General features: G+C 50.6%; 1 protein-coding gene across 4 annotated transcripts in view; it reads left to right on the forward strand.

The window, feature by feature from the left end:
* Window positions 1-181: 181 nt before the first annotated feature.
* The window catches only part of TTC39A (tetratricopeptide repeat domain 39A), a 44,357-nt gene continuing 29,870 nt past the window's right edge, over window positions 182-14,668 (forward strand). Inside the window, exons 1-2 of one of the 4 annotated variants that reach the window (XM_007978774.3) lie at window positions 182-398; window positions 10,022-10,126. In XM_007978774.3, the coding sequence (XP_007976965.1) occupies window positions 187-398; window positions 10,022-10,126 (317 nt within the window). In that variant the 5' untranslated portion in view covers window positions 182-186. Of the gene's footprint in view, window positions 399-572; window positions 654-971; window positions 1,107-1,295; window positions 1,505-10,021; window positions 10,127-14,668 lie in introns of those variants that run through there. The other 3 variants (XM_007978779.3, XM_007978777.3, XM_073007303.1) reach the window with 3 other exon arrangements.

Raw genomic sequence — 14,668 nt, forward strand, 5'->3', positions numbered from 1 at the left:
GGTTGTCCCCTTCTGCTTCTTCTTCTGGTGTCCTGGAGGTCATGGTTGCTCCAGGGGAGCTACAGTCCTTCCTTACTTCTGTCCCTTCCTTTGTGAAGGGACAGCTCTAATGGCAGCCACATGCTGTGATGAGTCATGGTTAAGAGCAGCATCTGGGGCCAGGAGGTGGTGGCTGGTTAACTCTTCATGGGCCAGTGGCTCTCTCTGCCAGAAGATCAGGTCAGGTGGAGACACTCGCCTCAGGGCTCGGTGCACAGTGGACATTTGGGGAGTGTTGTGGGTGACCCCCACACAAGCGCTGGGAATGCCGGGGAGAGGGGGCCAAGAGGGGAAGTGGCCAGAGTGTTGGCTTTGGATTCAGGAGGGATGGATTCCAGTCCTAGCTTGCCACTTACTAGGTGAGTGACCATGCGTGAATCAAATGAACCGCATGCCTCAGTTTTCCCATCTATAAAATAGCAATTATGGGATCATTTGAGAAGGCAGTGTGAACTGCCAGCTAGCGGTGACTGCTAAACCGTTTTTCCCGCCTTCTGGTCTCCTGCAGTCACTCAGTGGGCAAGATGGTGGGATTAAAATCCAGGCCTGGCTCTGGGGGATGTCTTTGTCTGCACGAATGCCCTAATTAATGCGGGAGCATGGTGACGGCTCAGGTGGGGGCCGCTTCGGAGCGGGAGCTGTGGGGAGGGGAAGTGACAGTAAAGTGGACCTCAGGTCCCGGAGAACTTCTAGCGCCAAATAGGTGGGGACGTGTGAGGAGGGCGCCAGCTCCCGGCCCGGGCGGTGTCTGCGCAGAGGGCGCCGAGCTCTCACCTGTCGGAGCGGGGGTGGGGGCCGCCCGAACCCCCTGGCGGTGCAGGAGCGCGGGTCGCCGCGGGCGGCCATGGCCCCACGGTGCGGGTGGGGAGACCGAGGCCCGGCCCGGCCCCGCCGCCTTCCCCGCCCCCGCCGCGCCCCTCCCCGGCCGCCGCGTCCGCGACCGCACAGCGCCCGGCTCGGGGTTCCGGCGGCAGCACCTGGGCCGCGGCTGGCGTCCGGCTGGGGCAGCGCAGCCCGCGCCCCTCGGCGATGACCTCGGCTGGCGCCCCGGGAGCCCTGCCCGCGGGGTAAGTGCGCGGCTGGGAGGCCCGGGGGCGCGGGCGGCGCCGGCTGGGGCCGGGGCGGGTGGCGGGCGCCACGCCAGGCTTCCCCTGCGCACCAGCCTGGGGCCGCACTGCGGCTTCCAGCCCCCACCCTGCCAGGCCCCTGGGAGCCGCCGCCGCCGCCAGGAGTGGGGGCGGGGGGCTGCCAAGGAGGCGGAGGCGCGGAGACCCCGGGTCGGTCACTCCCCTTCTGGGTCCCAACTTTCTCACGGAACTATAGTTACAGACACGTTCAGAGCAGCCTTCCCCACCTGCCTCGTGGCGTTCACTCCTGTGGGGTGGGCCCTGTTACTCTCATCCCTGTTACAGATGAGGAAACTGAGGCACAGCACTTAAGTGACTTGTCATCGGTCACCCAGGAGGTAAGAGTTGGGGGTGGGATTTGAACTCAATTCTGTCTGTTGTCAGATCCCCCTACCCCATCATCTTCAGGGACATTAGGGGAATTTAAACGGCTAAGGTATGGGCCAGCCGGGCCCATTGGGTGCAGCAGGAACCTGGATAGTAAAAAGTGAGTGTTGTCACCTTCAGCGTGGCTCTCCTGCCCAACCCTACCCACATCCCACTGAGAAACCCCTACGGGACCCCTACCTAGATCACCCCCGCCAGTGACAGACACTACTGTGGGGAGACCTTCAGCAACTCTCTGCTTTTCCTGGGCCCCACTGGGCAGGGAAGGGGGCAGCTGCTAGGAGCCCTGACTGCTGGGAGGTTGCTGGGCAGAGAGCCGGTCCAGGTGAGCTGGGAGGAGGGCTCACCCTGCCTGGAGCCTCACCACCAGTGACAATATTTGCTAAGGGCCGGAGACGTGACACGTGAACAGGGAGGTGACGAGGCTGGTGCCAGCTGGCAGCTAGAAGCCTCCACAGGGCTTGCGTGTGTGTGGCTGTATCAGGGCTTGGAAGCTGGGTTGCTGGGGGACACCCTGGCCTGGGAGAGGGTTGCGTGGCGAGTTTCAGCTTGATCATCTTTGTTGTATGACTTTGGCCAGTCCTTTACACTTCCTAGACTTCTGGTCCCTCCTTTAGAAAACACAGAGAAGTGGGACTGGCTGCTCCTTTCCTGCTCTGGGCCCAAGTCTTTGTAAAGCTGGAGGTTGGGTAGGTTCCTTCTGCGCAGCCCTGACTGAGCACCACCACCCTGCTGGGTCCAGAAGAGTGGTTTCCAGGAGAGAAGGAGGGCATGGAGCAAGGTATCTATCAAAGAAGTCTAGACTCCAGGGCTGAAAACCACATTCATCCCACTTCTTTATATGCTTACATCCCTGCCTAAGTGCCCTCTACAACCCTGGGCTCCTCTGGCCCTGCTGCAGGCCTCAGGACAGCAAGCTTGCTCTTCTCACGGGGGGGGGGTGGGTCTTCCTTATGCGCAACCATACCTGCCTCTCTGCATGCCTGCCCACTCTTCTTTGAAGCCACCTGTCCATCTGTCACCACCCCTGGTTAGGGTCATCCTAGTGGGGTCTGAGCAGAGGAGGGCTGCACGCAGCAGGACCATTCTCACCTTCACTACAGAGACACTCAACAGACACTCAGCAAGGCCTGCTCTGGGGCCAGATGGTCATTGGTGAACAAATCAAGCCTTAAATCCCTACCTCTTTAAAAATTATGAAATATTTTAAGTCTTCAGAAAAATATAGCAAATAGTAAGATGAACTCGGCCGGGCGCGGTGGCTCAAGCCTGTAATCCCAGCACTTTGGGAGGCAGAGACGGGCGGATCACAAGGTCAGGAGATCGAGACCATCCTGGCTAACACGGTGAAACCCCGTCTCTACTAAAAAAATACAAAAAAACTAGCCGGGCGAGGTGGCGGGCGCCTGTAGTCCCAGCTGCTCGGGAGGCTGAGGCAGGAGAATGGCGTAAACCCGGGAGGCAGAGCTTGCAGTGAGCTGAGATCTGGCCACTGCACTCCAGCCTGGGCGATAGAGGGAGACTCTGTCTCAAAAAAAAAAAAAAAAAAAAAAATTTGAACTCACATACCCTTGCCACCCAACTTTGTCAGATATTAACATTGTGCCCCATTTATTTTATATTCTTTTTAAGAAATAAACCATAGTAGAGACCCTTGAAAGTCTTATGGAAACCTCTTCCCTCCTTCCCTCTCCAGAATTGATTGCCATCCTGAATTTAGGTTTTATCATTTCCCTGTTTTTATTCTTTTGCTCAGTGTGTGTAAGTCTTAAAAATATGTAGTTTGTTCTTACTTCAAAGTTTTCTGTGAATGGAGTCCTATAGCATGTGTCATGCTGCAGCTTGTGTTTTCACACTCAACTTCAGGTCTCAGATTTAGCCTTGATCCTGCAGCTGTTGTCCCACTTGCCCTAATGTGTGATACAGCACCCTATGCAGACACCTCCTTTTGTTTATTTATCCTTCTTGATGGATGTCGAGATGTTCCCAGTGTCTTGACAGTGAATATTCTTGTACGATTGTCCTTTGCACATGTGTTTCATGAGGATGCCACCTAGTAGTGGAATTGCTGGGTTGTTGGATATGTGCACTCGATCTTAAATGAAATGAAATGGAATGAAATGAAATGAAATAGAGACAGGATCTCACTTTGTTGCCCAGGCTGGTCTCAAACTACTGGGTTAAAGCGATCCTCCTGCCTTGGCCTCCTGAAGTGCTGGGATTACAGGTGTGAGCCACCGTGCCTGGCCCACTCAATCTTTTAAAGTTATTTAGTTTATTTATAAAGGCAGTGCTACTTGATCAAGAAATGATGGTAAGGCTGCGTGCAGTGGCTCACACCTATAATCCCAGCACTTTGGGAAGCCCAGGCAGGCGGATCACCTGAGGTCAGGAGTTTGAGACCAGCCTGGCCAATATGGTGAAACCCCGTCTCTACTAAAAATACAAAAATTAGCTGGGCATGGTGGCTTACACCTGTAATCCCAGCTACTCGGGAGGCTGAGGCAAGAAAATCTCTTGAACCTGGGAGGCAGAGGTTGCAGTGAGCCCAGGTAGTGCCACTGTACTCCAGCCTGGGCAACAGAGTGAGCCTCTCTCTAAAAAAAAAAAAAAAAAAAAAAAAAGATGGCAATACATAATTTTAGAAAAAATAATAATTACTCACATTTTCTGAGTACTCTTGTGCTTTCCATAATCTTAGTCGTTTTTCACAAAAACCGTGGGAGGTAAGTACTGTCATTCCCATTTCCTTGATGAGGAAACGGAGACTCATAGAGGGCATGGAACATTCCCAAGGTTATCCAGCAAGTAATAGCTGCAGCTTGGGTCTAGGGTTGTCTGCTTTCAGAACTCTTGCAGGCCACACTGCATTAGGTCATGCTACATCACTCCATGACACATTTATGTGCAGCTAAGGGAGACTTTTTGGAAGGAGAGTCACAATCATTTTTGCCATTTAGAAAGATCACGTCGGAAGCAACAGATCCCCACGGACAGATTATTTTACTCATTGAGCCAAAGTTCCCCTCAGTGCTGGAGCAGGGATTAAAATCCAGCTCTGACTGCAGTTGGCTTCCTGAGCGACCGCTCCGCCGCCTCACCCACCCCACACCTACCTCACCCTGACTGGGATGGAGGTAGGAGGATTTTCTGTTCTCAGTGGGAACTGAGGGTCTCCTAGCTCTACCCAGATCTGCCCATTGGCACAGAAGTAGTAGTACAAGCCAACTATAGTAGAGAAGTGGGAGGGGAGGGGGAGAGTGGGGGTGGCTCTGGGCTACCTGACACCCCCTCCCACCCCCTAGCTCCCTTCTCATTCGGGCCTCAAGTGTGGGTGGGATCTGAATGAGAGAGCTGCCAGCACTGTGCCAGAGCTCTTAGCATTGGTCACCAGTTCTGCTCCATCCAGCCCAGCACCTCTTCTCCCCATCTCTCTCCTCGGTTCCCCAACACACAGTGGAGAGGCCACCATCAGTGCAGGAATATATAGATGTTACCTGGGCCAGGCAAGGTGTCCCAGGGAAAGAAAGGTCTTGGAGACGAAGGGGCAGCCTGTGGAGAAATGGGGGCCTCAGTCTCAGTCAGGTGAGGGGAAAGGTTTGGCGCTGTTGCTTCCACAGAATGCATTTTTGTCTTCTCCCAGGCTCCTGAGAGGAGCCTGACTGCGTACCTGTCTTCACTGCCTGTCCTTGCCTTATCTGTCAGAGGCAGATAAGGGTGCCTGCTGACAGGACTGAGTGAAATAATGCAGTCATCAATTTAGATAACTTGAAGTGGTAATCTCTTTGTGGCAATGGTGGTTGTTAATGCTATTATTAAGTCAAATGGGGCGTGTGTCTCCAGCCTTCCTGAGCTCTCTAGCCTCCTCAGCCTCACCCCTCCATTTAGCTGGCCTTCCAGAGCCTCTGTCTTCTAAGCCCTTCCAGAACACTTGTACCTCCTAACTGTGATGTCATGCCTCCAACCCTGTGTGTGTGCTGTTTCCCCTTCTTAGACTTCTTTCTCCATCTTGTTCTCAGTTTGATGGGATTTTCCTTGATGCCATCCTCCTTCCATGACGCCATCCTCCTTCCACTCAGCCTCCTCAGTGCCCCAGGCTGAGTTAGAGGTGTCTTCTGGGCCCCTTTGGCCCCCAGTGATTCCCATTATCACAGCCCTGAGCACTGTGGCGGTCGCTGCCCTGTCTGCATCTGTCTCCTGTAGGCTGTGAGCTCCTGAAGAGGCAGGTCTAGATCTGTGTCCACTCTGTGTCTCCAGAGCTCAGTCCTATGCATAGCCTAGAGCATGAGATTCATGGGTGCTTGTGATAGGGAAGGAGGGAGGAAATCAGCCCAGGGCTCAGCTTACCCGCAGTCTGGGGGAGGTCACCGCAGACAGCCTCATCCCAGTTAAGCAGAAGAGGTGCCGGGGCTGCCGAGGGAAGGACTGTGCCCCTCTGCACTGACTGTCCATCCGGCCTGGATCTTTCTCTCCAGGTAGACCAAGCAGATGGGACCTCTCCCTCGGTGGGGGATGGAGGTGATAAGGGGTGCGTGTGTGTGCAGAAATGGGAGGCAGGCTCTTGGCTCTGAAATTGTTTAGCGGTTGCCATAAACCACAACAATGGGCTTGACTCCCTGGGGCTGAGCTGATGGGCACTGGCTCAGGCAGAAACTTGGGTTAGAACGCATGCTTGGATGTGTGACCTTAGCCAAGTTACCTGTCCTCTGTGCCTCAGTTTCACCATCTGCAATGGTATGTAGGTGTGGGGGGTAATAATCCCATTTCACAGGGCATTTTGAGAGCAATTAGAGAGAATGCCAGTTAAACCCCCGGGCAGTAGATGCTCACTGCTGCTTCGTTGATTCATCCAACAGAGATGAATGGCTTGAACACCAGTCACTAGGCTATGCCCTGGGCACACAGACAGACGCCGTCCCAGCCTCTGAAGAGAGGGGCAGGGGCAGCATCAGGTGGGGCCTTTTAGGCCATGGAAAGGAACTTGGCCTTTACCCTAAGAGCAATGGGAAGCCAGGGAAGGATTTTAAGTCCAGAAGTGACATGGTTAGATTTGTTTTTTGTTTTTTTTTTAGATGGAATTTTGCTCTTGCCGGGGCTAGAGTGCAATGGCGCGATCTCTGCTCACCGCAACCTCCACCTCCCAGGTTCAAGCGATTCTCCTGCCTCAGCCTCCTGAGTAGCTGGGATTACAGGCATGTGCCACTATGCCCGGCTAATATTGTATTTTTAGTAGAGACAGGGTTTCTCCGTGTTGGTCAGGCTGGTCTCGAACTCCTGACCTCAGGTGATCCACCTGCCTCAGCCTCCAAAAGTGCTGGGATTACAAGCGTGAACCGCTGCGCCCAGCCAGATTTGAGTTTTAAAGACGTATCTTTGGCGATTATGGGAGAGACAGGTTAGGGGAAATAATGCTTCCAATGTTCTCTCTCAAAGAAACTACCTAGAGGCTGGGATGAGTTACAACAAACATCCTTTTAAAGTACATTCCTGGCCAGGTGCAGTGGCTCACGCCTGTGATCCCAGCACTTTGGGAGGCCAAGGCAGGTGGATTATCTGAGGTCAGGAGTTTGATACCAGCCTGGCGAACATGGTGAAACCTTGTCTCTACTGAAAATACAAAAAATTAGTTGGGCGTGGTCGTGGGTGCCTGTCATCCCAGCTACTTGGGAGGCTGAGGCAGGAGAATAGCTTGAACCTGGGAGGAGGAGATTGCTGTGAGTTGAGATCACACCACTGCTCTCCAGTCTGGGCAACAGAGCGACACCCTGTCCTCAAAAAATAAATAAATAAAAATAATAATTAAGTACATTCTTGAGCTCCCGCAGAAGTAACAGAAACACCCTCCAGTCAAGAGTGAAGAGAGAACTGAAGTCAGGCTGGCAAACAAGATGAAGCCACGGCAACCTTAGGCTGTTTACACATTTCAGAAATCTAAAGCCAGGAGTTTCAATGGCCACTCAACAGATGGGAAAGAAGGTCTTGGGCCTACACAGTTACAGTTTGAGGAGTTGGAACTGGGCATCCCCCGACTCAACACATAAATCTGGGACCCTCCGAGGACTGCAGCCTCAGTGAATAGGAAGATTGGCTAGAAGAAAGGTCCGCCCTCACCAGCAAAGGCAGACAGCATTTCCGGTGGGAAAAAAAAAGACTCCCTAAAAAATTATAAATACGGGTCTGCCATCACACAAACTTTGGGTTTGATGGCACACCACTACCTTTGTGGTCCTGGAAACCATAAACTTAAAAAAGTAACTTAAATGGTCTCAGGGTGGTAGTTCCCCCGGGAACCTGGCCAAAGTCAATGAAAAATCCTTCCTGGAGCAATCCCACAGTCCCTTTGGATCTCTCAGACGTGAATTTGTAATATGATTGCAAAACACACAGGGAAATCAGCCAGTGTGAGCAGCAGGCACCAGAAACAAAAAAGAGCAGAATTAGTTTCCCTGGTAGTCTAAAATGCTGGAATTATGAGATATAGAATAAATAATTAAGTTTAAAATGTATAAACGAATTGAAGATGGACTTGAGGCAGGGAACATACTACTACCCCAAATAACTAAAATTTGAAAAAGAACCAAGTGGAATTTCACAAAATGAAAAATACAATCATTGAAATGAAAAATTCAGTAGACAGGATAAGTAGCAGGACAGACACACCTAATGATTGAGAGAGCTGGTGAAATGAAAGAAATTACTCAGGATCTAACAGAGGGTCCAAGAGATAGTATGGAAGTTAGTTAAGAGACGTGAAATATGGAATATAAAGGTCTAACAGAGAAGAGAGAAGAAGGTGGAAAGAGTGGAATGGAGAGTGTTCCGACAGACCTGGGTAAAGATGGTGCTGGCCTAGACCAGAAGGTATTGGGCATAGAAGGGGTTGATTGAGAGATGTTAGGAAGTAGTCTGTGACTTATACCTGTAATCCCAGCACTTTGGGAGGATGAGGTGGGAGGATCACTTGAACCCAGGAGTTTGAGACCAGCCTGGGCAACATATGAGACCCCATCTCTGTAAAAATTCTTAAAAGAAAAAAAAAAAAAAGTTAAGAAGTAGAATTGATGGGGTTTAGTGATGGAGGGGATGCAGAGGCCAGAGAAGGGATGTGGCAAAGATGATTATCAGATTTTTGGCTTGAGGAATTGGGTAGAAGAGTGTCTCTTATTAAAATGGCAGACAGGCATGGTATCTCACACATGTAATCCTAACACTTTTGGAGGCTGAGGCAAGAGGATCACTTGAACCCAGGAGTTCATTGAGACCAGCCTGGGCAACATGGTAAGATCCCATATCTACCAAAAACAAAAAAAGAAAGGCAAAGACTGGGGGAGAACAGATTTGGGAGAATGAACAGGAGTTCAGTTTTGAAAAAGGCATGTTTCAGTTTGCCTGGAAAGATCTGCTGATGCATCTCAGAGCAGGAGACTTAAGAGCTGGGCCTTAAGGTATATGTAGGAGTTACCTGGTGGAAAGGGAATTTCTTTTAACTAACTTTTGGGAAATAGGACTTCCCTTCAGGGAGAGCATCAGGCCCCTTTCTGGAACATTCTTTCACTCAAAGGAGGCCCCTTAAGAAAAGGCATTATCAAAACATCAAATAGACAGGGTTCTGGGATCTCTTAGTTCCATCTCTCATTTTTGTATGGGAAAGCTGAGACCCAGAAAAGTCAGGGTTTTGCTTTCCTAGCCTTAGACTCTTCATTCATTCATTCATTCATTCATTCATTCACTTAACAGATATTTATTAAAAGCCATTTTGTCCCGGATACTAGGTGCTGGGGATACAGCAGTTAAAGATTCTTGCTTCCTGGAAGTTTATAGTTTAGTGGAGGGAGACAGACAATAAACACAAAAATAAGAAAAACATATCATGTCAGAGGGTGGTAAAAGCTACAGGGAAACGTAAGGACTGGAAAGGGTTCAGGTATTCTGGAGGGGCCACTGGCAAAGTGAATTTGAAAGTCCCTGGGCCTCTCGTATGGGGCTGCTGACCCTCGAAGCCCATTGTGACAACGTCTGGGATTCTAGAGTCCAGGCCTGGGGGAGGGAGGAGGCCTGGAGAAGGAGGAGGGAAAAAGGGGCTGTGGGATTTAGTGGGTGGGCTGCACGCCCCCGGGGGGCAGCGGAGCCCAATGGGTCAGAAGGGCCACAAAGACTCCCTTTACCCTTGTGGAGGGTAAGATCATTTATTCCTGAGGCGTCTTTGCTCCTTGCCCTTGCCCCCTCCCCCACCTCCATCAGATCTCAGATGACATTCCCTTCTGCTCCCCCTCCCACCCTTGGGAACACCAAGAGGTGGGTCCGAATTGTTCCTGCGTCTCACTACAGAGTGGCAGCCTGGAGGAGCTCGTGACAGGCACCCAAGGCTGGCCAGGGAGACCGAGTAGGCCCTGTGAGGCTCTGTCCCAGTCAGGAGAGGCTGGAGGGCTGGAGGGCCCCTGTGTCATGCCCCGCGTCTCTTCCCCCAGGACTCCTGAGAGCAGCCTCCACGAGGCCCTGGACCAGTGCATGACCGCCCTGGACCTTTTCCTCACCAACCAGTTCTCAGAAGCACTCAGCTACCTCAAACCCAGGTGAGGCTCAAGCCCCGGTTGGGGTAGGGGGTGTGCTTGACGGTCAGGGAGAACCAGAGGTCTTGTATGAGAGGAACTCTGTGTAACTAAATGCCTTCGGCTTTCTGGGTCACCAGGACCTCTGACAAGTCCCATAAAAATGGCTCAGGCTCCATTCCACAGCCTGCGTGTATCCAGGCCCTCTCCAAGGTCACTGTGACTTGCTTCTCCTTAGGCTCTTGAGGGTTCTTCACACTTCCTTATGTGTTCCCGCATAAGGAGTTTCTTCCTCGCCAGCTCTCACACGACCCTTTGTTTATTTTTCCCCAAAGCACTAAAGACTAGGTTGCCTGATTTCCTGGGTGTTTTAGGGCAATAAAGAGGGCTGCTCCCTCGACCATTTCCTTGAATGCTCACGGCCATGTTTCTGTAAATACAAATCAATAATGTGCATATACTCCTTTTTCTTTACTTATCACTTTTTCTCAGTTTTAAAAATTGAGATATAATTCAGATACCATAAAACTCACCCTTTCTTACCACTTTAAAACATTTATTGGGCTGGGCATGGTGGCTCACGCCTATAATCCCAGCAGTTTGGGAGGCCAAGGTGGGCAAATCACTTGAGGTCAGGAGTTGAAGACCAGCCTGGCTAACATGGTGAAACCCCATCTCTACCAAAAATATAAAAAATTAGCTGGGTGTGGTGGTGTGTGCCTGTAGTCCCAGCTACTCAGGAGGCTGAGGCAGGAGAATGGCATGAACCCAGGAGGCGGAGCTTGCAGTGAGCCGAGATCGCACCACTGCACTCCAGCCTGGACGACAGAGCCAGACTCTGTCTCAAAAAAAAAAAAAAAAAAGAAAAGAAAGAAATAAACAATGTTTACCTTACTATACCTTTGTGATTAATGCTCATTGCAAAGAAAATCATGTGTGACACTGTTTCCTTCTAGAGTTAATAATTTTCTTGCTTTTCCCATTTTCCTAATTTGCTAAACATTTATCCTTAAGTCTTTGTAACCACTCCCATCAGATCATCCTATCGTGAGTTTTTCCCAAAATGCTGAAATCTATCAAGTAAACACTCAGTACCCCCCTCATTTTCCTGGAAACCTATCCTTGGGAGGACAGACATGTCTTCTGGCTCCTCCTGGCTGTTTCCTAGAGCTCCTTTGCATTTCTCCGGCTTCTTTGATTCCAGGTCTTTTCTCTCGTGTCCCCCTCGTTTGCCAGGGAATGTCCCATAGAAATTTCCTAAGAAAGGCTGGGTGCAGTGGCTCATGCCTGTAATCCCAGCACTTTGGGAGGCTGAGGTGGGTGGATCATTTGAGGTCAGAAGTTCAAGACCAGCCTGGCCAACGTGGTGAAACCTCGTCACTACTAAAAATACAAAGATTAGCTGGGCATGGCGGTGAGTGCCTGTAATGCCAGCTACTTGGGAGGCTGAGGCAGGAGGATCGCTTGAATTCAGGAGGTGGAGGTTGCAGTGAGCAGAGATTGCTCCATTGCACTCCAGCCTAGGTGACAGAGTGAGACTCTGTCTGGGGGGGGAAAAAAAAAAGAAATTTTCTAAGAAAGACTTGTATAAATATATTTTTTTCCCTAAGAATTTTGAATACCTTGCTTCAGTGTTCTAGCATTTACTGTAGCTGTGAGAACCCTAATTCTTCTTACTTACTCCTTCTCCAGAAAGGTTTAGGATTGGCTCTTGTATTTCTGAAAATCTGGAATTTTACCGCGATGTGTGGCAGTGAAGTCTTTTTTATTCTGGATCGTTATGCGGGCTCTCAGTTCTGGGAAATGCTCTTGTACGATAGTTCCATCTTATTTCCCTTTCCTGGGCTTTCTTTAACGTGCCTTTTGGACCTCCTAGGTCAGTCCTCTTCTGAGCCTCTTCCCTCTCCCTCTTGTTTTTCCCATTGCTTTATCTTTTTTTTCCGTCTGATTTTTGGAAGATTTCCTCACCCTTCTCATTAATTCCTGCTGTTGACTTCTTTATCTCTGTAAACATATGATTAATTTCCTGGCATTCTTTATTCTCTGAATGTTCTTTTTTCCCTAAAACATCTTCTTCTTGGTTTATGGTGTACTAACTTCTTTATATCTATATTTGGAATATGAGGCCCTTAGGACAGTGCCTGGCATGTATTAAGTATCTAATAAAGTATTTATTGTTATAGTCACAGAATATTATTTCTGTTTAAAATATTTCATTCTTTTCCTGCATAACTTGGCTTTCTCCGTGTTCCTGGAGTCTGTTTAATGGGGGAATTCTCTTCTCATGGGGTGCTTTCTTCAAAAACCCAGCCATCCCCGGCTGTCTGTCTAGTCCTGTTTAAGAATGAGCTCATGCGAAGGCCAGCCGGGAGGTCTGTGCCAAGCTGCCTTGTAGTTGGTGGAGTTGGCTTTGGATGACCTGGCCCCCAGATGTCAGCACCCGGGATGACTTGGCTTCTCCAGAGAGGAATCTTCCATTTCTCAGCCTGGACAGAGAGCCTTAGCCGCCTAAATTGGGAGACTAGGGGCTGAGGTCTAATCATCTCTGCCACCTACTACCCCTAGTCCGCCTCTTTTCAGCTCCAACTTGTCCCCTGCACCCAAGCCCCAAGGAAAAGTGAATGCTGAGGCCGGGGGACTGGTTTCCACAAGTCCCCAGGCCTGACCTGTTCAGTTTCTGTAGACATGATGGACCCATCTTTCTCCCTCTAGGGTCAGTGGCCCAGCTTTTGGGGTGGGGTGAGTGTTCCAGGGCATGGGGCAGTGTCCACACCTCACTCCCACCCTCTGAGGGAACTTGGCTTGAGGGGGTCAGGCTGGGTGGGTCAGGGCCTGCAGCAAGAGTGTGGCCATGGCCTGAGGCAGGCCCAGCTGCAGCTTGCTCTGTCTTAGAATGTCCAGGTTCCCCTCTCAGTTTTCTTGGAAGGCTCCCCAGCTCCTGCTTCTCCCCTAGTCATTTCCTGTTGCTCACTCAAGCCTGGACCCCAGACCATAGCCACCCTCCTGCACTGGAAACCAGCTGCCCAGGACACAGCTGCTCAGCCTGTCCCATACCCCAAGCACGGACACTGGCCCTTCTCCTCACCCACTGAAGCCCCGATAAGGTCATGCCTCAGCCTACTCTAAACTGTCCTGTAGACTTGCGGCCAACAGAAGGGAGTCAAAACACTGGAGAAAATATTAAAACCAAAGACTGTGGCTGCGCCTGGGTCCTCGAGCTGTCCCTGCCACAAGGTCCCTGAAAGGGCTTTTCCCTCTATGGCCCCCTCACCTCAGGAGGGCATTCTAATAGGAGTTCTGTAGCTCTCAGGACCCCCAGAGGAAACCCTCGTCCTAACAGAGACACCCCAGGAATCCAGTCTTCCCATGGAGCCACCTGTTACCTCACGTGGGAAGCAGTGCAGCATCTGTTTCTTAGCCCCTGCCTTATTCCAGAAAAGGATCCTTTCTTTCTTTTTTCTTTCTTTTCTTTCTTTCCTTTTCTTTCTTTCTCTTTCTTTCTTTCTCTTTCTTTCTTTTTCTTTCTTTCTTTCTTTCTTTCTTTCTTTCTTTCTTTCTTTCTTTCTTTCTTTCTTTCTTTCTTTCTTTCTTTCTTTCTTTTCTTTTCTTTTCTTTTCTTTTCTTTCTTGTTTTTGAGACAGAGTGTTGCTCTGTCACTCAGGCTGGAGTGCAGTGGTATGATCTCAGCTCACTGCAACCTCCACCTCCTGGGTTCAAGCGATTCTCCTGCCTCAGCCTCCCGGGTAGCTGGGATTGCAGGTGCATGCCACCATGCCCGGCTAATTTTTTATATTTTTAGTAGAGATGGGGTTTCACAATTTTGGCCAGGCTGGCCTTGAACTCCTGACCTCAGGTGATCCCCCCGCCTTGGCCTCCCACAGTGCTGGGATTACAGGCATCAGCCACCACACCAGGCCCTTTCTTTCTGAGTTTAACAGTTTTCCTCCAGATAGTAGTGTCAGTAGCACACTACCCCCATACCACCTGTGACAACCCAAAATATCTCCAGAAATTGCCACATGTCCTCACGTTGGGAGTGGGGATACCCTGGCACTTCCAGTGAGAACCACGGGTCTAGAGAAAATAATTCTTGCTGGAAAACAGCCTCCCTTCCTCACTGATGGCCACCGAAGCTTCAGAAGATGTTGGGCACAGTGTCATTTGCTGTTCTTCACTGAACACGCATTGTCTTGTTTAATTGTCCTGGTCCTGTGCAGTGGGGGACGGTGCTCCTCTTTCACTCCGAGTGGGGCATCTGGGCTTTCCTAGCTCCCTTCCCCGCCTCGCCTCTGCTTTCCATAAGTCATGCCTTTGAGTAGCATCGTCTCTGCTTCTAGCATATTTCACTTAGCACTGAGTCTGACCTGACACACTGTCTCTAGGACATGGAGGCTACTGCTTTTGGCTTTCTTGAATTATATGATCGTGGTTAATAAACGGCAGAGTGGGATTCGGATCCAGGTCCTCCAGCTGCACAAACCACACACGGAGTGCTGTGTGTGTGGTTTGCCCTCCCCCTTGGGTTGGCGGCATTTACCTTGGGCAGGGCCTCACATCTGCCTCCCC

Source organism: Chlorocebus sabaeus, chromosome 20 (genome assembly GCF_047675955.1).
Source record: "Chlorocebus sabaeus isolate Y175 chromosome 20, mChlSab1.0.hap1, whole genome shotgun sequence".
Classification (NCBI taxonomy): Eukaryota; Metazoa; Chordata; class Mammalia; order Primates; family Cercopithecidae; genus Chlorocebus; species Chlorocebus sabaeus.